Raw genomic sequence first — 21,590 nt, 5'->3', positions numbered from 1 at the left:
AAGCACGTGCTGCAGATTTGCTGGACTGCCCCACCATCCCTTTTTACTTTGCCACGTCCCTGGCTGAGGAGTGCCTCCCTTTCCCTCAGTAACTCTGAAATCACCTTTACCTCAAGTCAAGTTGAAGTGCAGGGGTATACAAGAAGTTTGTATTTACACCATCCAAAAAAGAAACAATTTTAGGAAAAATTTAGGTGACAAAGATAAAAGAAAAAAACAAACAAACAAACAAACAAAACCCCGACAAAACCCCACAACCAAACTTCTATTGACATTACTCTTATACCTGAAACACCCCTCTCCCAAAACCCAGCTAACGTGCTGTAGATACTTTCCTGAGACTGTTTTTCTATGTAGCATTCATCTGAGCTACATTCAACAGAGAACTTCTTGGCAAAACACTTTAGTTTTTGTCACTATTTGTCTTTATAAGCCTTGCTGACAATTTGGGAATTTTTTTTTCCCTTGAAAATAACCACACCAAAAGAGACTCAGATTTCCTCTCAAGTCTCTTCTCCAAGGACACAGTATCAGGGACCTAACAGTTATTTCATGGATTTTCTCCTTGATGAAAAAGCCTATTACTAAGAGTGCATATTAATTGATAGAAAGAATCAGTGCTGGTTTTGACGAAGCAATTGTACAAAGAGTATAAAGAAGAGAGAAGAAACCTAAACCAGTTTAGTAAGTTGTACATTGGTCTGCGTGATACCAACAGCTTCATACAGCAGCATCAAAACCAGAAACAGAGCAGATCCCAGGAAATACAGGAGGAGGAGCTGGGTGGTACCTGCCAGCACAGTTCCGAGGAGGCTGTGCTCCTGTGTGAAACAAAGGCCGTCTCAAGGAGAAAACTACTTCCCTTCCTGGAGAGGGCAGTATGCCCCCACCACAGCTCCCAAGATGACTTTCAGAATTAGCCAAATGTGTAAATTTGTGTCATTCTCCCAAGCTGGCAGGTCTGAATAAGGAGATTTCGGGCAGAATGCACCACACAGCAGATTTTTTTTTGCAGTAGCATCAGAGTCCAGAGGGATGAATAGCAGTGATAATTACTTCCACAGTAAAAAGGCTTAAGTAAAAACCAGGCAATCCTCAAGCACACCTTGCAGCTGAAGTGAGGCTGTCACCAACCCAGCTCCCCCTGATGTCAACAGGACTCCAGGGCCATCCAGCCCGAGAGTCCTTGTGGTGCACAGAATCCCTCCAGAGGTCAGCTGTGGGACAGCTGTAGCATCCTTGGGCTTTGACATCCATAGAGAAAACCCAGCACAATGCAGAGACAGCAAGTGTAACAGCAGATGGCAGCTGGATTGTTCCACATGTTCCAGGACTGCATAGTGCTCTCAGCCTAGCACCTTCTGCTAGCACCAAACAAAACTTCACAACCTTTGTATCTGAAGTATTTGGAAGCACCCATTCAGCAGTGAAACATTTTCATGTGTAATTAGATGATTTTGGAGCTGCAAAGTGAGCATGTCAGTAATGGGAGCATTACCTATCATGGGAAAGAATGTATGTTGCAGGAACAATTGAGGTTAATGTTTAAGAGTATATAAAACAAGGCAGAAATATATGCTCCTCAATAATAAATGCTCTTTGGAATAATCTTGATTTGGACATGATTTAGTGGTGATCTCATTATCAGACACAGTGAGCAAAACCTATCTGCTGTGGGCTCCACAGATTGCATTCATCCAGGGAACCATGAAGTGGAGAACATCTTGGATTGTCCCAGAAGCTCCTTCCTGGCTGTGAGAAATGTCCCACGTGGGAAGGGAGTGAAGCTGCTTACAGCACCCTGGACAGAGCAGCCTCAAGTTAGTGCTGCCCTAACTCACAGCACATCAGAGCTCTGGGCAGCACTGCCCTCAGGTGAGGACTCGGGCAGTGGCACATCTGGGGCCTTAGCACAGCACGTGGACACTGTGCCCACATTTGTGCTCTGCCATGTCTCCCAGGTTTGGCTCTGGGAGCTCCAGGGCATCCTCAAAGCTCAGGGCAGTTCACACCTTTCCTTCCTTAGGGCACTCAGTTACATTTTTACCAGCACCATCTCACTTGCGTTCGTGCAGTAGCTTGCCACTCCTCCAAGACCGAGCTGTCAGCCAAAAAGAGCCCAGCAGCTTGAGGCTTCAGACCTTGGAATAATTTTATCTGGTGAGCTTTATTTATCTCTATAGACAGGGAATACTCTGAATTTCTCTAAGAGGATTTTAATCCTATTTATTTTGGAGATGTTGCCATACCCTAATACCAGAGCAGCACCTCTGCTCTTGAAGCCACATTGCTTTGAAACATCCAATATGATGCTGAGCTGCTTCTTCCATCATGAATCCTCATTATCACTCTCAAAAAGCTCATGGAAAGCTGATCACCATGAGAAAATAAGCAGAAAAATCTAAACATATACACATGCAGTTACATGCACATTCATTTTTGGGGTGAAATACCAAGTACCCAGACTGGTTATAGTCTGGTTACAGTGTTTCCACAACTTCCAGAGAAAAGGCATGCAGATGTTTCAGATAGGATCTTCAGTTATTTCCATGTTGGACTAAATTTAAAAATGCATGTGCTAACTTTTCTAATGGGAATTTAACTACTCAACAAAGTGAAAAAGGAGGATTTACCCCAGGCCTTTGGCCAAGACATGTGTCTCCCTATTTGTGGCAACAGCAAAAGTAAAAGTCTTACACAGAACAGGCTGGGAAACATCTTCTACTGTGCCATGTCTGCATCAACCATTTAGTGCAACCTAGGAGAAAGAGAAGGGCCTGGATGCTATGTTTTCCGTAAAGGAAAGCAATACACCAAGGCACGATAGTGCATCACTACCAATCCAGCCAATTCGCACCACAGAGTGCTAATGCCAAATAGCTGCTGTAGAAATGGCACTCCTTGCAGGGTAAATAATGAAACTTTATGCTAAAACAATGTTTTCTCTTGTGACTCACCACACAGTCCGACGGCTTTCATCAAACGCCCTTCCATGCTGTTGGACATGCATCCAGCTGTGTCACTACTTTCCTGGCAGAAGAGATTTCACATCACAAAGCAATTTTTTAAAAAAAAGAAATTTCCTAATGCAAGAGGTGATTTGCAAACAATTCAAAGCCAGGCTTGGCCAGGAACTGCAGTGTTGCTGCAGTTATCCCATACGTGACTACTGAGCCTGGCAGGAGCACTGAGGGCTGGGTTGTGGCATTTGGGAATTCGGCACTGAAGGAAATGGACAGAAAGGAGATACAGAGCTCGGGCAGTCCCAGGGTTAGTGCTGTTGCCTTTTAGAATGACTTAGGCTTCACTTGACAAGCTCTGAGCGTTGGTTTTTTTTTTTTTTTTTTTCCATTCACTGGCATTTTTCTCCTGTTAATACAGGTTTCTCTGCCCAACTGACTGTGAACGATTACATTTTCATCCAAGCTCATGTACATTATTGTGCTACACAAACCCTGGGGGAATGGCCGGGCAGTTAGGTGATATGCGAATCTTGCCACTCCATTTTTGTGGCAACTCCAGTAAACTCTGGAGCTGAAACAACCACACAGCGTTGCTGCTTCCCATGGGGGAGGAAAAGGAGGCTTGGCGGGTAAGTCAGCTACAAGGAGAGAGAGCCCACGACACCCAAGTCCTTCCCGAGTGCCCGCCTCACCCCCGGCGGCTCGGAGGGCGGCGGGGCGCTGGTCTGTACCGAGCTGAGGGGACCCGGTGGCACTGAGGGGATCCGCCAGCGCTGAGGGGACCGAGAGGACGCGGTGGGGCTGAGGGGCCCCGCCGGACGAGGGGAAGCGGAGCCGCCTCACGGCTCCCACAGGCCCAACGCCGTTGCCAAGGAGACGGCCACGGCGGCGATGGCGGCCGCTGAGGCGGGCGGGGATCCGGCTGCGGCCCCCGAGCCCTCGGCGTCCTCCTGCTCCTCAGGTGAGTGCCCCGGGCTGCCGAGGGTCAAAGCCGCCGCCGCTACCGGACGTGGTGGCGAGAGGGCGGCGGGGCTCGGGCCGCCCTCCCCGGCGCTGCGCAGGGGCTCGGGCAGAGCCGGCGGGCCGTGAGGGCTGAGCGCAGCCTCGCAGGACACGGACGCGCCGCACATCGCCCCCCTCACGGCCCGCACCTCTCGCCGCTGGCATTTACCTCAGTTTGGGTGTCTGCACGGACAGACCAGCGCGTCCTTAGCAGGAAACCCTGTTTGGGTCATCACCGTCTTTCCAGCATCCTCCCGTTCCAGCAGTTTCTCTCCCGTTAAAGCCAGTATCCTCTACAGGCCGCCCGTTCCTCTGAGTCGCAGTCCAGGGAAAATAAACCAATCCCGGCTGCCACCCTGTTCCTTGTTCCTGGGCGCAGCAGCACCTCATCCCCGACTGCACAGCACTCCAGATGCTTCCCTGAAGCCCAGCTGGGCTCCTGACTGAGGAGCCACCCCCCTCTGCCCGAGCCCCTGTCCCCATAGGTGTTGCTCACAAAGCTGATTGCCAGGTGCTGGCAAATTGGGCTCCATTACATCCCAGTTTTGATGGGTACTGAGGTGACTGGAAGTTGCAAGGCAAGCTGAAGACAAAAAGATGCACATATTTTGATCTAAGCCAGCCATAACCTTGGAACTGCCTTTACAGCACTCAGGACTGGGCCCCATTTCCCAGAGGACTGGATCTGGGCTGAGATCTCCACACAACATTGAAACTGGTTCAGTTCAATCCTAAGTGCCCATCACTGTGCTCAGCTGTGCCTCAGCCCAAGGCAAGGCATTACTGGAGAATTAACACCAAAAAACCACAGCATTATAGGCTATTCATGATACTGGAATTCAGTTTTAGGAAGATTTTGCTGCATCACTCCTATTAAACATTAGTCACAGTCAAAAATCCAGTGCAATTATTCACATAAAGCTGTAAATATACCATAGCACTGTTACCATATTGGTTCCTTTTATACTGACATATAGGGCTTGTGCTTATCTCTGTGCCCAGCATGCAAAGGGATTAAATTTAGAAAGTGCTCAGCTATTTTCTCCCACTAAAGATAAAACACATGAAAATTTGGTTTACTGGTTTCTGCATAGTGATAATTAAAGGGATGTTTTCAACTGGAAATGTTGAAACAGACAAACGGTGCAAACTTTTAAGGCAGAGTCACAAGTTCTTCCAGCAGCAGTCAGGCAGCAGGCTTTGACTGGGAGACAGGGAATGAGATCACTGGCCACCAGAACTTCCCTCTCTATCTATCTACCTACATCACAGCTTGGAAAGTTTAGTGGGAAAACAGGAATCCGACTAAAATGGTATTTTTAATGCCAGGTTCACTGAGAAAAGGTTTAATCTGGATTTGAAATGAGTTCATGCTCTCCATCAGAACAGTGACACAAGCCGGCAGAATGAAGGTAGTGAGTCTGTTGATGTTTGTCAACAGATAAAATTATTGCTAAGCACACATTACAGGCTTGGGATTTGTGGTTATGGCTTCATGAAGCCTTCCTGAGAGCATGGTTGTCTCAAAGCCACACTAACAATCCCTCATTTTCCATTAAACCATCTGTTATAGGTGAAGTGATAAAAAAAATCTACAAAGTACACAGGGTTGGTAGTGTTTACTTAATGAAAACTGACAAGATGCCGCAATTTTCTTTTTAGAAGCCTTTTTCCCTTGCTTATAACTTTACATGACCCTGGCTAGAGTTTCTTGTCCCACCTGTCTTTCTTTGATGCTGCTACTTTAGCAACTTCTAATAAAACTGGATCCAGTCACTTTCAACAAATGCTGCAAAGAAATAATAACTGTAACAGTTAAAATGTTATGGTTGTTTTCATGTAAATTGTTGGTTCTTAATGCTTTGAAGCAAAGACTTAAAACTGGGTAAGGACTCGGTGGCTGAATTGTGATAACAACAGACTTCACTATTACGATAAAAATAATTTCACTTCTGCTCATGGAAATAATTTTATTGCTGCATGTGAAATGTTAAAATAATACTGTGATAAGCAGCTCAAAAGCACCAGAAAAAATCTGATCAAGACTAAAATGGTAGTAAATTGTGCATTACACTGTGAGCAAAAATGAAAGTGTGCAGTAAGTGTAAGGTGTGCCATCAGTCTCATGTCCAGCGTGGGGCAGAGGTTATAGGGAGCAAATATCTCAAGGAGTCTCCAAGATAATCCATGAAATAAATCCAAATCCACATGTATTGAATGTTATATCCATTTCTTCATGTTTGTTCATTGAAGATTAGTTACTAACAGGTTTTTACTGCAGTTCTGCTCATTACTAGTTCATGAGTTCTACTCATTTTGTGGCATTACTAACCTATGACCAAGGAGAATGTCACTTCTTTGGTGTTTGCTGCTTCAGGGGGAGATAGAAGGGAAGAAAAAGCAAGTTTTCATCCCAAATAAGTTCCTGAAAAATGCTGTGCAAAATCCAGGTGCAAATCATGAATAACAGTAGGAAGAAAGTTTTTTGGAAGTAAACCCAAGTTCCTTACTGCTGCAGGATGGTGGGAAGTGGAACAAAAGCATAAGAGAACATTTGAGCTTGTCAGTTCCATCTAAGTATCTTTAAAAACATTTCTTTTGCTGAATTTCAGTGGTGTAAGTACTGTAAGAACCTTCCCTGCAGAACCTTCCTGCTGCTCTTCCTCACAGCCCCTGTGATGCAGAGTTTGCATCACAACTTTTCCCTGTACTCAGTAGCCAGAAAAAAAAACTTCCTGTATTGAGGATTTGCTCAGAAATTGCTTCAGGCTCTAAAAGCCAGGCTCTGTGGGGACTCCAGTGTTCACTTCTAGCAGGGCATTACTCTGAAGTACCCTTATTTCTCAGCCCTAAGCTTTAGGACTACAGGGTTGCTATAGGTGTAACTCCTGTCAGCGGGATAAAAATCTCTGCATTTATTCCCTTTCACTGGACAAAATGCCATAGGAAGCACAACATAGTAGGGATAGAACAAACAAGCCACAGGTGACAGATTTAAATTATTGCTACCTAAAGATTTAATTGTTTGATGTAAGAATATACTTGTTTATTATCAGAATGAGGGTTATGTAAGACCAAAACAGAAAAGGATTTAAGTAATGCCATGTTTAAATGGAGAACATCTGAGAGCAGCTGATCTATTCAGACCAGGTTTCATTGCAAAGAGAAAGTCTTTGCATTTTAGTACTCACTTAAACACTTCTGCAAGGGAGCAGCTTCTAATAACAACACCTTCAGCCAGCATAGCTGGATGCACAGGGAGGGAGCTGAGGGCCTTGTCTGGCAGGGAAAACAAGAGGGACAGTTCTCAGAAATCTGCCAACAGATTGATCCAATCTCTGTTCCAAAACTAGGCTGGACACAGAACTTCCAAAGAAATGAAAGACAATAGCTACAGAAACTACAACTGGCAAGTTGTACCTGTGGTACAAGAATTACCTCTCTGCATTCCCAACATGATTCACCTTCAGTCATCTTTTTATACTTTTCCTGCAGCTTTCTCTCAGGCTTCCTTCCCTGAATGGGAGGTCTTGCCTCACAAAGTCTGTTGGAGTTGTGCATCCTTCTGCATCTCTCTCTGCAATTTCCCCTTCTCACAGACATCCACAAAGCACCCAGCAGTAGCCAGGCAGATGCTGAGTGGTCTCATTTATACACTATACTGCAATAAGTAAGAAACCCAAACAAACCAAACCCCAAGTATTCTCTAACAGATGTTCCTTCATCTTTTTGTGCTGCATGTCCTGTAAGAGTTCTGGAGGACGGGCTGACCCAAGGCTTGCTGAAGCTGATAGGAAGCTTCCCATCCACTTAGGAAAGCTTCAGAAATGGTCCCTACAATGTCTGACCCTTCCTGACCTCCAGCCATGAGTGCTGAGACTAGCTAAAAGAGGCTAAAAAACCTAAAAGAAAAAAAACTAAAAACATCCAGAATTGAGGCAAGTGCAAAGTCCTGCACTGAATTTTTTTCAAGAAGCTTGTGATGCATGAGCTGGAAGAACCTTTTCCCAGACCAGTGCCCTGCTATCTGCGTATTTTTTTCTCCAAGGGTTTTGTTGCAGAGAAATTTGACTTACTCTTTTATGTACATAGCCTAGCAGGAAGTTCATCAGGAAGTTCATACATCAGATACCAAGAAAAAAAAAAAAAAAAAAAAAAGGGGAAGGTGCTCAAGCACTGATGAGGTGATGTTAGTATAAATTTTAGTATCAATTTTATGTTTCAGCAAGTGCAGAGGACACGGTGTCTTGTGATTTTTTCCCCCATTGAAAATAACAGATGAACAGCCTCCCCTTAGGCTTCCAAGTAATTGTAAATTATAACAGTTCCTTGAATGGAGAGCAGTTACCCTACAGCTTCTTAACTTAATTTTCTCTTTGAATGAGACCTCTTCAGAACAGTTGGATGACTAGAAACAAAAATTTTGTAAGGTGCCCACTTGGGTTTATATAGTCTCTATATGTGCTGCCCACAGTAAAAGATAAATTAGTTCAAAACCTAGTGTTCTGTCCAGGTAAAGTGGATATTTTCATGCTGTGAATATGTTCTGATTCCTGATTTTTAATGGCATGTCATTATAATCTCCTCTGTGAGATTGCATGTTTTCTTTTTTGTCCATGCAGAAAGTACTTCCTTGAAAGAAGAAAATCTTCCCTATCCTGGGATGCTACCAGTAGATAAAAGGCTTCTAAACTTACAGATCTACAAACTTCTTCAGTGTGTTCATGAGAAAGACAAGAAGCAAATAGAAAATCTGATCCAGAAAGGATTCCCAGATCTCATTAATTACACAGAGCCCAAGGAAGGCTATAGTGCCTTTCACGTGGCCTCCATGAAAAATGACATTGAAATGTGTCGCTTCCTGCTGGAACATGGAGCTCATCCAAATGTCCACGACAACATGGGATGCACTCCAGCCATGAAGGCAGCTGAGCTAGGCTATGAGGTGATTTTGGAATTATTAGCAAAAGCTAATGCAGACATGACTGCTGTGGATAATGAAGGGAAAGGTGAGTAAGAAGAAAGTACCATAAAGCAATCCCTTAACTGCATGGCACACTTACTGCACGTGATGTGTCCCACCTGTGGAGAGGAACTGTGCTTGAGGGTTATCCTTATGGCCCAACAGAAGCTGTTGGCCATAACAGTTTTGATGAAAATGAAAATAATTCTCCCTGAAGAATCTAGGCCTTTAAATCATAAGTCTCCCCAGTACAGAGCTGAGAGGTAACTTACAATTGAGACTCACATTCCTCACATGGTCTGTGGCATACAGAGCTCTGGTTTTCTCCTTAAGTAAAGTCTCTGAAGTAGAAGTCTTTTTTGCATGGATACACCATCACTGAAGGGGTCTCTGTTGCTGACTGGTCAGCTGTGAAGCTCACAGCCTCAGAACATTTCTGGTAATTTCCTTTTGCACCCTAATCCCCACTGGTTTCCTTTGCAGGTATTTTGTTTTACTGCCTTTCACCTACAGGACGCCACTCCCACTGCCTGCAAATTGCCTTGGAATATGGTGCAGATGTCAACAACTGTACCACTACTGGGAGGTCTGTGCTGCTACAAGCCTGTGAGCAAGCTCATGAGGTTAAAGAAATGTGCCTAATTTTCTTGGACAAAGGAGCAGATCCCCATGCAAAAGATCCGGTATGAGCATTTCTGTAACTAAGGACTGATACAGGATATAGAGCAGAGTACATGACCTTAAATCCTCACATTAAAAAAATAAAGCAGTGAAAATTGCTTAACTAGGTGGCCATACCCCTTCCCCGCTTCTGTGCCACCCTTTTTTTGGAGGAGACAGATTTAAGTCTTCTTTTTGATTTTTATAGGTTTAGAGTGCAAATATTTCCCCAAACTTAGATGTAACTGAGTCAGCTGTTAGGAACTGCAGTTCACTGTACTTCAGTGGAGCAGTGCTGATTTGTATTTGCCATGATGTGCCCTTAGATTTGCAGAGTTGAAATAATATTCACCAAAAGGTAAGTCCATTAGGGAAAATCAGATGAGCAATCAAGGCAGGAACAAGGCATAAGAAACTTTTTTCTCTTTTGTATGTCTTAATCATTTATTTGTTTGCTTCCTTAATTTAACAAAGACCTGAAAGACTGAAGCTCTGTGCTGTTGATAAAATCAAGAAGCTCAAGCTTTCCCTTAGAGTTATCCAAAGCAAACATCCATTATTATCTAGGAAAAGACAACATTAATGTATTAGAGTGTGAACTTTTCCTCACAGAACCATAGTGAAATTCCCTGGTTGCTTTGCCTTCCCCATAGTATTCCTCCAGCCAGAGCTCCTTATGCTCCTGCTTTCATAAGCTGAGGTGGTATTTTGTGTTAGATGTTGTAAATATGCATGAGAAGATACCCACAGAATACAGGATTCCTTAACTAAGGAATTGATTTTCATGGGCATAATTCAAGGGACTCGAGCCTTCAATGTACTTGAGTTGCTGGGATCTGACTGCTCTCTCTTAGCAGCACTATGAGCAGATTCTGAAAGCTTACCTGCAAATATCTTTGAAACTATTAGGCTTGTCGTTTGTTCCCAGTAACAGCTAAAAGGAGACTTCCAGTTTTATGCCAGCTTGGAACAGCCAGCTCCCACTGCTGCAGCCTTAGCACACGGAACAAACTGGTTGTTCTCTCGCTCCCCTGCAGGCCACGGGGCGCACGGCCGTGATGGAAGCTGCACGGGAAGGTGCTGCCGAGGTGGTGCTGGATCTGCTTCGGAGGGGAGCCGATGTGAACCTGTTCGATTTTGAAAGACACAGTGCTGCACATTTCGCAGCCAAAGAAGGCTTTTTTGAGGTATTAACATTTGTGGTGTTAAAGCATTGCTGCAAAGCCAAAGCTGGGTGTTTTTTTTGTTGTTACAGGGTTTTGCTTTGGGTTTTTGGAGTGTGTTTCGTTTGGGTTTTTTTTGAGTCCATTATCTCAGCTGATCAAAGCATAATGATCAGTAATCAAAAGCAGATTCTTTTTAAGTATCAAAGGGATTCCAACAGTGATATATAGGCCAGATGGGGGCTCACAGTGAGCTGGCAAGAAGACTCACTCTCCTTGGTGTCTATAACTACACAAGGTTTCTGTTTCATCAGTTAAATAAGCATAGTACTAGAGAAAACATCAATGTTATATGTGCATTGATCAGCTGGACATGGGAGAGAACTTCATTATTAGAATGGGAATGTAAGATACTGCATTTATTTGTAAATCAATCTCACATTTCCATGTGTTAAGAACAGACAAGATTTTTGGTGGGACTCTGTTTGTTTTTCTAGATTCTGACGATTATTTCAGGTTATGGTGCAGACTTGAAACTGATTGCTATGAATGGTAACACACCACTTCATTATGCTGCAGAGGGAGGATTTACAGATTGCTGCAGGTATATAGGACAAAGAGGTACATTAAAACTAAATTACTTCACAACTATTATCTGTATTCTATTTCTGTGCTAAAGGAAAGATTTCAATTGGGTAACTATGAAGGATTTGACTCTTGGGTACCCTGTGGCAAAATTCTCATTTAGAAGGGGCTAACAGAGGCTCTTATGTGGATGAAAAAACATTTCTCAAAGAAAGCACCAGGGGTTTGTATAACTTAATGTTGGACAGTATTAAGTGCTTCCAGGTTTAGATGTATTGTATTGAAACTTCCAATAGAAAATTGAAATAGAAAAATTTTTGATTTGATGATCACTTAAAAAAAATCTCTGTGCAGTTATGAGGAAAAATTCATGCCCATGGATATTGAAACATGCCCTGAAGCAGCTGTGATCCTGTCCTGACTTGATCAGATGATCATGGCACTTCAAGCTTTGATTCAAGAGGACCATGCAAAATCCACATTCTGTTACTGGAATCAAAGTAGTGATCCATTGCCAAATTGGGGTACAGAAATAAGTGACACTTTAATATTAGTTTGCTTCTTAACCTTGCTCAGCACTTCAAGTAAAATGTAAAGTGTCCATTGAACTTTTCTCTTTTTATGCATATTCATGAGTGGATAAATAAATAGACCATGGGTTGCTCAATGCTTCTCCCTTTGGGAAAAAAATATGGACATGTGGCTGACCTTCCAGCCTGGGACCAATAATGTGGTTCCACCTACCACTGCTATTTATATAAAATTGTAGGCCTGTGGCAATGAGTTGCCTGTGTATTATAACTTTCTTATATTACATCATTATGAATTCCACTGCACTATTAGCCAGATTGTGTCCATATTTCTAGGCTGTGATCCTACATGGTCAAACCTGGCACATCTGACCCCAAGGGAGGTTGCCAAGAGCGGTGGGTTTAAAGCAGCAGCAGCAGTATTGCGCAAAGCTGAAAAGGCCTTTAAAAAACCAGATGAGATCCTTGCCTGGTACCTGAAGGTGTACGACTGGTCTTTGCAGCATGAGGATGCCATCCGCAAGGAGTGTGAGATTGATGAAGAAGGAGATGGGATGGTATCCAGAAATTATTTTATGTCAGTCATTCGGAAGCGCTGGGGCACTGTGGATGAGGAACAAATAGAAATTCTTGCTAAAAAGCATGAAGTATCTACTGACAGGATCAGCCTTGACGATTTTTTTAAAGGCTCAAAATACTTGCAGAAAACTTTTCTGCTATCATCCTTTGGGCCCAAAGCAAAGAAGAAGAAGAAACCACCGAGAAAAAAAGGCAAGAAAGGCCTTCCTGTGCCAATTTGTGTAATCCCTAAGAGTGAACGTTCGCTTAGGGAAGATGGCTTCCCTACCTACATGGTTGAGGCTGTCCCAAACATTCCTGAAGAGCAGCGTTTCAAACAGGCCCTCCAATCCGCCCATCCTGTGCTCGATGACCGTGCCTGGTATGTAGAGGAGCCAAGGAAAACCCTCATGGATATCAACTACCTGGTCAGAGAAGGAGACTTTGTGTCTCTGCAGAAAGCCTTCGACGAGGGCGTGCCAGTAGACATAAAAGATAAATATTACAAAACACCTTTGATGGTTGCATGTGCAAGTGGCAATATAGTTCTTGTGGAGTTTCTTCTGGAAAAGGGGTAAGATAATTTCAATTTAATTGCTATTTTGGGAAGGCTTTCAAAAGCATAAATATCCAGTAAATATTTGGATGCAAAAGGCTATGATTTGTTTTTTGCTTACGTAACATTTAATATTAAAGTTAGTTCCCTAGGATCTCAAGTCACAGGGGTTAAGTTTATTATTTTTTGCATTTCAGTAGCATGGAAATGAAAGCAACCAAGAGACCAGTTCACCAGGACTGAAATTTGTGGTGTCTGGGCTGTTGACATTTGGTCAGCAGCAGAGTTCATACCCGTGTCTTATGTAGTGCATCCTCACAAGTGACCTCTCAAAACTGGAAAATGATTTTGGGGAAATCTGACTTGAAGGACTTGCCTGAAATCATCGAGGTGATCCTGGACTTGCCTGTTCCACATGCCTGGTTTAAACCTTCACTTTCCTCTGCAGCTGAGGCAGGCTGAAACAGCGGGATTTACATCAGAAGCCCCTGCTACTAATTAGCCTGGTCCTCATTTTAGAAGTGCTCCAGCAATTCTGTAGCCTGCAGACACACTTGTGAAAAATCTCAATGACAGCTTAAAAATGAAAGCAATTTCAGAAAGATTCAGTCATACTTGTGTAATAGCATAATCTCTTATTGTCAGACTGCTGTGGTCCTACAATCCTTCACATAAATGCTTAAATGAACATTTTTCAAAGATGTTTACGTTAACTCTGTTCTCTCTCTACTATACAAAGACAGAATTCATGTTAATATGTCAGGGAAAGGGGCTGTAGTCATTGCTCTGGTTCCTGCAAAAACAAACAGCACACGGACCTTTCCACACCCTGGTAATTACACTGACATTCCTAGAGCATAAGGAAAATTGGGTAACGTGTATATTCAGGTTTTCCAAAGATAAAGATGTAGGAGCTACCAAATTAATCCACTAGATTAATCTCTACTCCTTTTACCAAGCCTCCATAGACAGCACTGGAGTCACAACAATATTTAACAATAAGACCTAGAAACACAGTAACTTAGCTTGAAAAAATAGTACCACTTCTGAGATTTTTTCAATTGACAGAAATGAAAATTGAGAGGAAAATTATCAGTAGCATTTAGGTTTGCATGTCTCAGCATTATGGGCTTGCAATTTGGCACAGGCATTCAAATACCTTTTACATTATAACCTTTTCAGTACAGAACCACAAATCCATATTGAATACAAAACAAAACATTTATCCAGATAAATGGTTAACATCTATTATGTTTAAAATTAAATTGGTGGTATCTACTTTCTGTCTTCCTCCAGAAAGAACTAGAAGTAAATTAAATTTGGTCTGATGGGAAATTCTGTGCTTGATGGGCAGAAAATACAGAGGAATTTTTAAATCAGTGCTGCATTGTCCCTGTTCCCATTAATTGGTTTCTTTCTGATAGGATGAAGTTAGGAAGAAGGGTTAAGGGGCAGACAGAATGTGAATGCAGGCAAGGAGGTTGGGTTGAGAGAGAAAGTGAAAAAACTGAAGGAGCTTATTTTAATGAGAATTAAAACAAATGAAAACTGCATACAAATAAACCATAACAGCTTAGTGACTGAAAGATAGGAGAGATAAACGTGGTAGGTCGGGGGAATTTACTGTGCTAAGAACTCATCAAAGATAGAATTCTGAAAAAGATTAAAAATTTAAACAAGGAAAGAAGAACAGATGAATCTGTACTTTTATTTAGACAATCACCTGACCTGAAGAGTGACTAGCTATCCCTGGAAGCAGCTTCCTTCATAATTTTTCTTCTTTCTCCTTTCCTCCTTGTCTTTTGGGAAGACAGCAGCTTTTTGTCCACCAAGTAAGTGGGACAGTGTCCCTAACTCCCTTCAGGACCTCTAGGGCTGATAATGCTTTTCCTCTCAGTTTCATCCAAAGGCAGCCTATTGCAAGGATCTCCCCTGAACTAGCCCTTCCTTTATCCAGAGCATCCCAGTTTTAATTTGGGAGCAGAAACAGATCCTAGCCCAGCAGCACAGTAGCTGAATAGTTTTTCAACGCTCAGATTCCCAAGGCAGACCTTCTGTAACTCGTTTGTGGAAGGGAGAAGCCAATGCAGAGAAATGATACACAGGCAGAAGGCAGCAACAGTGAAAGGAAAGGTGAACACTTCCCTCTCGTGCAGGCGAGCTCTGTAGTGTTGCCACATGTCGTGTAACACCTGTTCTTGGCCCAGAAGTGAACTTTTTGAGTTCCTTAATCTGCTTTCTGCCATTCTCAGTGAACCTGGAGCACAAACACTAGCAGCCTTTTAGAGGACTAAGGTGTTTGAATGACTGGGTTTTTTCTTGTACCCATGAAAAGCTCCATGTGAAGAAAACTCATGGCTTAGGGGGGAACATGTGTAGCACCCAGGCACACTTACTATTCCATGACAAGTTCAGGGACTCAAATGGGTTCAGAATAGCAATATGAAGATAGCTATTTATATTGAATATTATAAACTTATATTATATTGAATATATATACTTATATTGAATATATATACTTATATTATATTGAATATATATAAACTGCCCATTGCAGTGGGCAGTTCCAGCTGACTGCACTTGGAGCTGGGGCTGTTAGTGTAGATACTCAACAGCTTCAGCTGCCACAACTGCTCTTACCCTGTGCAGGGCTGATGTAAATGCAACAGACAACTTCCTGTGGACTCCTCTGCATCATGCCTGCTATAATGGACACCTGGATATTGCTGAGGTGCTGGTGAAGGCTGGAGCAGCCGTGAATGCCCCTGCAATAGGTGATGCCACCCCGCTGATGAGAGCCATTGAGGCCTGCAGGCTGGACATGGTCTATTTCTTAATCACTGCAGGTGCTGATGTCCAAGCTATAAACAGCAATGGTAAATAGCAATGTCTCCAAAATAGGCTGTTTCTTTATTAAAAACACCCGGAACACTTTGAGAACTGTTCTGCATTTAGCGTTGCCGTCAGCATTGGGATGAAGGTAACAGGTTCAGTTAGTTTACTCCAGTCTGGAATCATTATTGAAAAAATGCTTTCTTGGGCTTTGCATATCTATAAAATGAAGTATCATGATTAATTACTCAATTCAGAAGACTGTTACTCCTCACAAGATACATACAGAGTTATAAGTGGCTTTAATGAAAACATTCTATCTATTATTATTTGAGGGAAAATTAGATTTCAGTTGTGGCCCAGAGTATAGTCTGCCCCTCATTTAAGTGATTTATTTTTAGGCACAGGCAGCCCTGGTTAAAAAAAACTTCCTTGCTGCTCTACATGTAGATATAACTCCTGAGAAGAACATAATTAACAGAAAACCAAATCTGAGCCGGTACTGAAGTGTTACCTCCTCACAGCAGATCCCTCCTTCAGTGTTATTTCCACTGTCTCCAGAGTAATTTAAAAGTTCACATGCATCACCTTTCAAGCTCTTGCTCTAACATAGGAAGCGACATTGTTACACAATGAGACTTTCCTTGCCAAAATGCCTAGTAGTGAAACCCTGCTTGTAGAAGGGATGTGTATTCCTTATTTCTTATATCATGTGGAGTTCTGATTCACACAGCAGTTCAATCTCACAGCTACTTTACAGCCAGAGTCTCATAAGAACCAGAACAGATTTTTTTTCCTTCATTAAGCACTGAAGCTGTTTATTTCCATCAGGGGGCTTTCCCTTGCCAGCCACAGAGCAAGCACAGGCAGAAGGAGATGGGCAGCACAGTACAAGGTCAGGAATGCAGACCATCTCCTAGAGCTAAATGCTCTCAGCTCTCAGAGATCAAAATGACAACCTGCAGGACCAGTGTATTAAGCTGCAAATGGCAGAACATTAAGAACAAAGCAAGCAATACAAGAATTCCTGCAATATTCCTGCAAAAATTAATTTCAAAGCTTGTTTTTGCCAGGTCTTATTTCTGCAAGCAGTGCTGATGACTGCTGGTCCTCACATGAATGTCAGGCATGCTGCTGGCACATGGGATGGGTAATAAAATACTGGCCATATTAAATTCAGTTGATTGTCCAGCTGCAATAAACCAGTGCCAAAGTTAATTTTCATTGTTTACACAGATATTTATTTTTTTAAATACAGGAAAGAGCATTCTTGATCTTGCCCAAGTATTTGAAGATGCTACAATAATTGAACTGCTTGAAAATCAACTGCAAATTTTGGAAGAAGAACAAGAAAAAGAAGAAGCAAAGCCAGCAAAAGGTGGGAAGCCAAAACCAGCAGAGCCACTGAAACCTGTGAAAAAAGAGGTATGAGAGATGGTAACAAAGGACTCATCTGCTAATAGTTAGCAGGGAGCTTCTTTCTTTCCTTTCTTTGCCACCCATTTCTCTCTAATGCTGTAACTTGGGCAACTTTGTTAAAGTGAGTATTTTCAGATGCCCGTACTTGTTCTTGTGAGTATTAGAACTTGTTCATTGGTTGAAATTTGTCTTGCTAATTATACAAATTTCATGTCTTCCCCAGACACACATCAGAATGATGTCCTGCATCACTGACAGGACACAGAAAAAGATTTCCTTTTCTTTTTCCCTCCTCCTAAAGTATATGCTCATCCAGGTCTGTTGTGGTAAACTCTGAACAACTGGTAACCATAATTTCTTACAGGGAGAACCTCCTTTTTCACAAGATAAGAGCAATACCCTTCAAACTGGTTAAAAGGTTTTTTATTCTCCTAGTTGAACTCCCTGAGACAATACCAGGCTTGCTAACTTCCTATTTTCCATTTTGTCCAATATGCTTCCTCTTTCACTATTTACCTGAGTCCTGTTTCTCAAATCCTACACTGATGTTTGCCTGTTTTATTTCTGAATGCTTTTCCTGCACCCTCTGGGAGTCTTGAGCACCTCAGCATTCCCTTATTCCCAAGCTGACACCAGCCTCCGTGACCACATCCAGGTTCTCCTGTTGTGGATGAGACCTTCCTGATTCACCAGTGGTACTTTTAGTCACATCTGGAATGCTATTTAGCGAGAAGATGCAATTGCATCTGCATGGCTGGAGGTGTCCTTCAGCTGCCCTGGGCAGTGCAGTAAATATGTCCCAGTAGCTAAATGTTGGCATCCCCCTTGCACAAAGGTTTTGAATGTCAGGGACAGCAAAGGACTTTCAGAGGCATGAGGATGCTTGTTTATTCCTCACTTGGAAGAGGATGGGACCACCAGTGGTACAAGGTGACTCTCTTGGGAGTCATAAAGAGGAGTTAATGTTTTAGTGCCCAAGGAGGAGAGGTGTCTTTTACCTTTCTAAAGGTTGGCCCTTGCAATTCTTGATTTTAAAAAATCAACTTTGAGAGAAACAGATTCTGAAGAGATCAAGAAAAATACTCTCCCAGTAAATAGTGTAGCAGAGTATCAGAAGATGCAGGATGCATGCCTTGCTTCTGAACATGATGTATTGGTATAATTGGTACCTTCTTTCCCTTCAGTCTCCAGATGTATCTCAGCCACCTGAGGAAGAACCTGTTCCTGAAAAGACAAAGCGTTCCCGTAAGGACAGTTCTACTTATTGGAAATCTTTGGCCACGAGAGAAGACAAAAATGACATCTCCTTCAGACCCAGAAAAGTACGTACAGCAGCAAAACATGAGTGCAGTTCCATGGTAACTTAAGGGTAGACCTTGCTGAGATCAAAACCCAGAACAATCCAATGACATTTCCACCATTCAGCTAGCTTAGAGATGACATGACACAGCCTGAAGAGGTTGCCACCAAACAAGAGTATGTTAAAGAGTTCATGGAGGTATATTATATAATAACACAAATATATATATATATATATATATATATATATATATATGAGACAAATATTTGTGGAAATCAAGCTCTTATCAGATTTTAAAATTGGATTAAAGTGCAGCCACAGTAAAATAGAAATGCAATTACATTTATGACACGTATTTTTATATTCCTGCTTTTAAAAGATAGGAGTCTATTTGGATAGCATGGGCATCAACTTCTAACTTGCCCTGTTGATTAGTTATCACATGATGACTTTTTTCAGTGACAGTTACTGAACTAGATGGACCACAGCACACTAAATATTTGCTACCTAGAGTTGGAATAGTGGAAATACAGCTTTTCTGTCAAGGTCTTATTAATACACGCTTAGAAATAACTGAGAAACAGAACAACATAATCACAGTGAGGTAATTTTTTTTTTTCTCCTTAAAAAGGAAAATAACACCACTGCTGGCTGAGCAGTTGTGTTTAGAGTTTGTTTATCATCTCCCTAACCCTGATTTATGCTAGTTTCTACAATGGTCTCAGAGGACTGAAACTACATAGCTGATGACTCTACAGCTAATTACCATTTTCCACTCTGAGGATCATGAGGCTGAGTCAGTAATTGTAAATAATTACCTTAAGATCTTCTTTCCCACATTATCTGTAATCAGAGTCCATAGCATGATATAGATTGGAAGTCACAACAAGAGAATGCTCTGTTTATACACACACAAATTGTTGACCTCTCTTCTGCTGGGAGGCCACACTGCTTCTTTTCTATGTCTCATAGTGGAAAGGACTGCTAGAACATGGCTCTCTTTAACTAACAGTATCTTCTTAGTGCTTCTGTTGCAAAAGGCCCATCCAAATTAACCACACATACCTCTATTTTGTAGATATGGAGCCCTGATGCCACAGCAATGCAGCTTGCAGAAAAGCGAGAACTGCTCCGTGAACGCGCTGCTCTTTGTGGTCACATGGAAGATTTTACAACCCTCTTCAATAGAAAATTTAAGAAATAAGCACAGCACCTGGAAAAAGCTACTTCAGCACAGGTTTTGAGGAGACAAAGATGTAAAAGGCTACTCATTTGCAAGGAAGGAATCGTGCAGTGCTCAGTAAATATATCTCAGTTACCATAAAAGAAAATCATGTCAAGTTTTTCCTCTATAGATTATGTTGCTTACACACAATCTTCTGTTTAGGGCTTAGTCTGGAAAAAGATTTATCCTCATGTGATTCTAAGTCTTGGAGCTGCCTCAGTATACTTCATGGAATAGCCACTGTTGTGACACACACATCTTTTGTAAAGGTGTGGCTTTATAAGTCTTTCTTCACCCCAACACAAAACTTCTTCCTGGAAGATACATTACCCTTCTACTCTAAATACATAGATATGAAGATGGCATTCAGTAATTAGCTAAGTCAGCAATGTTCTGAGTTGTCTGTAGAGGCAACAGAGAGTTCAGAATTTACAGCCAGGACTATCACAGTGCCTAGTGTACTTCTTTCATGTTCTCCCATTCATTTGCCAAAGTGCATGTGAGGCCTGAAACTGCTTCCACCCCAGCAGGCTCATATTGTTTTCCTTCTGATTTTTGAAAGGATAATAATCTCGATATAATAATCTGTAATCCATTTGCCATGTCTCCCACAGACTGTTGTTATCTCTCAGATGAAGGAGGGGTCTCATAGAGGGTGCTGATGGAGACCTGCACTGCAGAGTTCCAAGCCACTGAGATCATCGAGTCCAACCTTTGACCACTGTGTCACCCAGACCATGGTACTGAGTGCCACATCAAGTCTTTCCTTAAACACATCCAGGGATGGTGACTCCACCACCTCCCTGAGGAGCCCATTCCAATGTTAACCCTTTCCATGAAGAAATTCCTCCTAATGTCTAACCTGAATATGTATCTCTTCATCCTCCAGTAATTTTTTTCTAAGCGCTTCCAATTTGCCAGAGGAGGCATCCAAAATTGACATCACATTCATTGTTCCAAATTTTTTGCTTCTAGTTTCTTTCTAAGATACTTACCTTGCTCCATCAACTCCTGAAGGACCAATTGAAGCAACTGATTCATTTCCCATTCCTTCTGAACCACTTCTGGTTCAGCAGCTCCTTGTGAGTATTCCTGAGAGCTGCAAAGCTTTCACCATTAATGACCCTCTGAGGGTTGTCCTGACTTCTCCTGGAGAAGAACGTTCCAGCAGGTCTGGACCACACTGATCACTCCACCAGAAACAAGGGAGCCTGTCTGTGATGGCAGTTTAACCTTGTGACCCACCTCTGTGGCTGGGTAACTGAGGTTCTTGTTAACAGATCCTTCAGGGGCAATTAGAGTGAAACCACACTGAATGACCAGTGTGTAATTTTTATCTGCCAGCATAAAACTTCTGCTGGCTGCAGATGACTGTAAATAACAAAAATAGTAGAGCTGCAGTTGAGTCATAGAAGGTAGCGTGGGCAAGGAGCCCATGAACAATCGTAAATGAAACTGCATCTCTGAAAGAAGGAAAAGCACAGAGGCAATTTGCTGAACAGTAACCATCAAAATAAAATCAAGCAGCAGTCTGAAATTATACTGTAAGGTAAAACTGTTTCTGGCAGAGATCTGTCATGGAGATTACCTAGGGTTAGTTCACAGCCTTCACATGTCCAATGAGGCTTTTCCTGGTTCTTAGTACAAGGTTGAGCAGCACACCATTCCTTGTGGAATCCTCCACTACCTGTCTCAGGAAGGGATCATCAAAGCTTTCCAGGAACCTCCTAGACTGTCTGTACTTTGCTGTGTTGCCTCTCCAGCTGTCACGGTGGTTAAAGTCCCTCATAAGAGGGGAGAACCAGGACCTGTGTACTGAGGCCGCTTTGAGCAT

General features: G+C 42.4%; 2 protein-coding genes and 1 long non-coding RNA gene across 9 annotated transcripts in view; 1 reads left to right on the top strand and 2 right to left on the bottom strand.

Moving 5' to 3' along the window:
- Window positions 1-4,620, bottom strand: part of PAK5 (p21 (RAC1) activated kinase 5) — a 163,005-nt gene extending 158,385 nt beyond the window's left edge. The window contains exons 1-3 of one of the 4 annotated variants that reach the window (XM_053974787.1): window positions 4,135-4,149; window positions 2,958-3,030; window positions 2,698-2,758 (exon numbers count right to left, since the gene is read on the bottom strand). Coding sequence is in view for 3 of the 4 variants with exons in the window: in XM_053974785.1 (XP_053830760.1) it covers window positions 2,958-3,006 (49 nt within the window). In the remaining variant the exon portion in view is untranslated. Of the gene's footprint in view, window positions 1-2,697; window positions 2,759-2,957; window positions 3,031-3,655; window positions 3,764-4,134 lie in introns of those variants that run through there. The other 3 variants (XM_053974785.1, XM_053974786.1, XM_053974784.1) reach the window with 3 other exon arrangements.
- On the top strand, window positions 3,786-19,871 carry ANKEF1 (ankyrin repeat and EF-hand domain containing 1). 4 transcript variants are annotated; one of them, XM_053974779.1, is made up of 11 exons: window positions 3,786-3,924; window positions 8,588-8,974; window positions 9,412-9,611; window positions 10,626-10,775; window positions 11,249-11,372; window positions 12,203-12,998; window positions 14,795-14,812; window positions 15,630-15,856; window positions 17,071-17,237; window positions 18,416-18,553; window positions 19,610-19,871. In XM_053974779.1, exons 1-11 carry the CDS (start codon window positions 3,855-3,857, stop codon window positions 19,733-19,735), a joined length of 2,403 nt encoding a protein of 800 aa, XP_053830754.1. In that variant the 5' UTR covers window positions 3,786-3,854; the 3' UTR covers window positions 19,736-19,871. The 4 variants fall into 4 exon arrangements, with proteins under 4 accessions (XP_053830754.1, XP_053830756.1, XP_053830757.1 ...); XM_053974782.1 differs by lacking the exon at window positions 3,786-3,924 and adding an exon at window positions 4,656-4,742; XM_053974783.1 differs by lacking the exon at window positions 3,786-3,924 and adding an exon at window positions 4,666-4,742 and having other exon boundaries at window positions 8,559-8,974.
- LOC128805830 (uncharacterized) lies at window positions 17,138-21,531 on the bottom strand. Its single transcript, XR_008436586.1, has 4 exons — window positions 21,444-21,531; window positions 19,597-19,710; window positions 18,401-18,455; window positions 17,138-17,223 (listed from the first exon to the last, which is right to left on the bottom strand). It is a non-coding gene; the product is annotated as an uncharacterized LOC128805830 (long non-coding RNA).
- Window positions 21,532-21,590: the final 59 nt, after the last annotated feature.

Source organism: Vidua macroura, chromosome 3 (assembly GCF_024509145.1).
Source record: "Vidua macroura isolate BioBank_ID:100142 chromosome 3, ASM2450914v1, whole genome shotgun sequence".
NCBI lineage: Eukaryota > Metazoa > Chordata > Aves > Passeriformes > Viduidae > Vidua > Vidua macroura.
This window is presented reverse-complemented; position numbering and strand designations above follow the sequence as displayed.

Coding starts and splice junctions, on each gene's coding strand:
- ANKEF1 (XM_053974779.1), top strand. CDS start 3,855: ATGGCGGCCGCTGAGGCGGGCGGGGATCCGGCTGCGGCCCCCGAGCCC. Junction 3,925..8,587: donor GGCGTCCTCCTGCTCCTCAG/GTGAGTGCCCCG, acceptor TTGTCCATGCAG/AAAGTACTTCCTTGAAAGAA. Junction 8,975..9,411: donor TGTGGATAATGAAGGGAAAG/GTGAGTAAGAAG, acceptor TTTCCTTTGCAG/GTATTTTGTTTTACTGCCTT.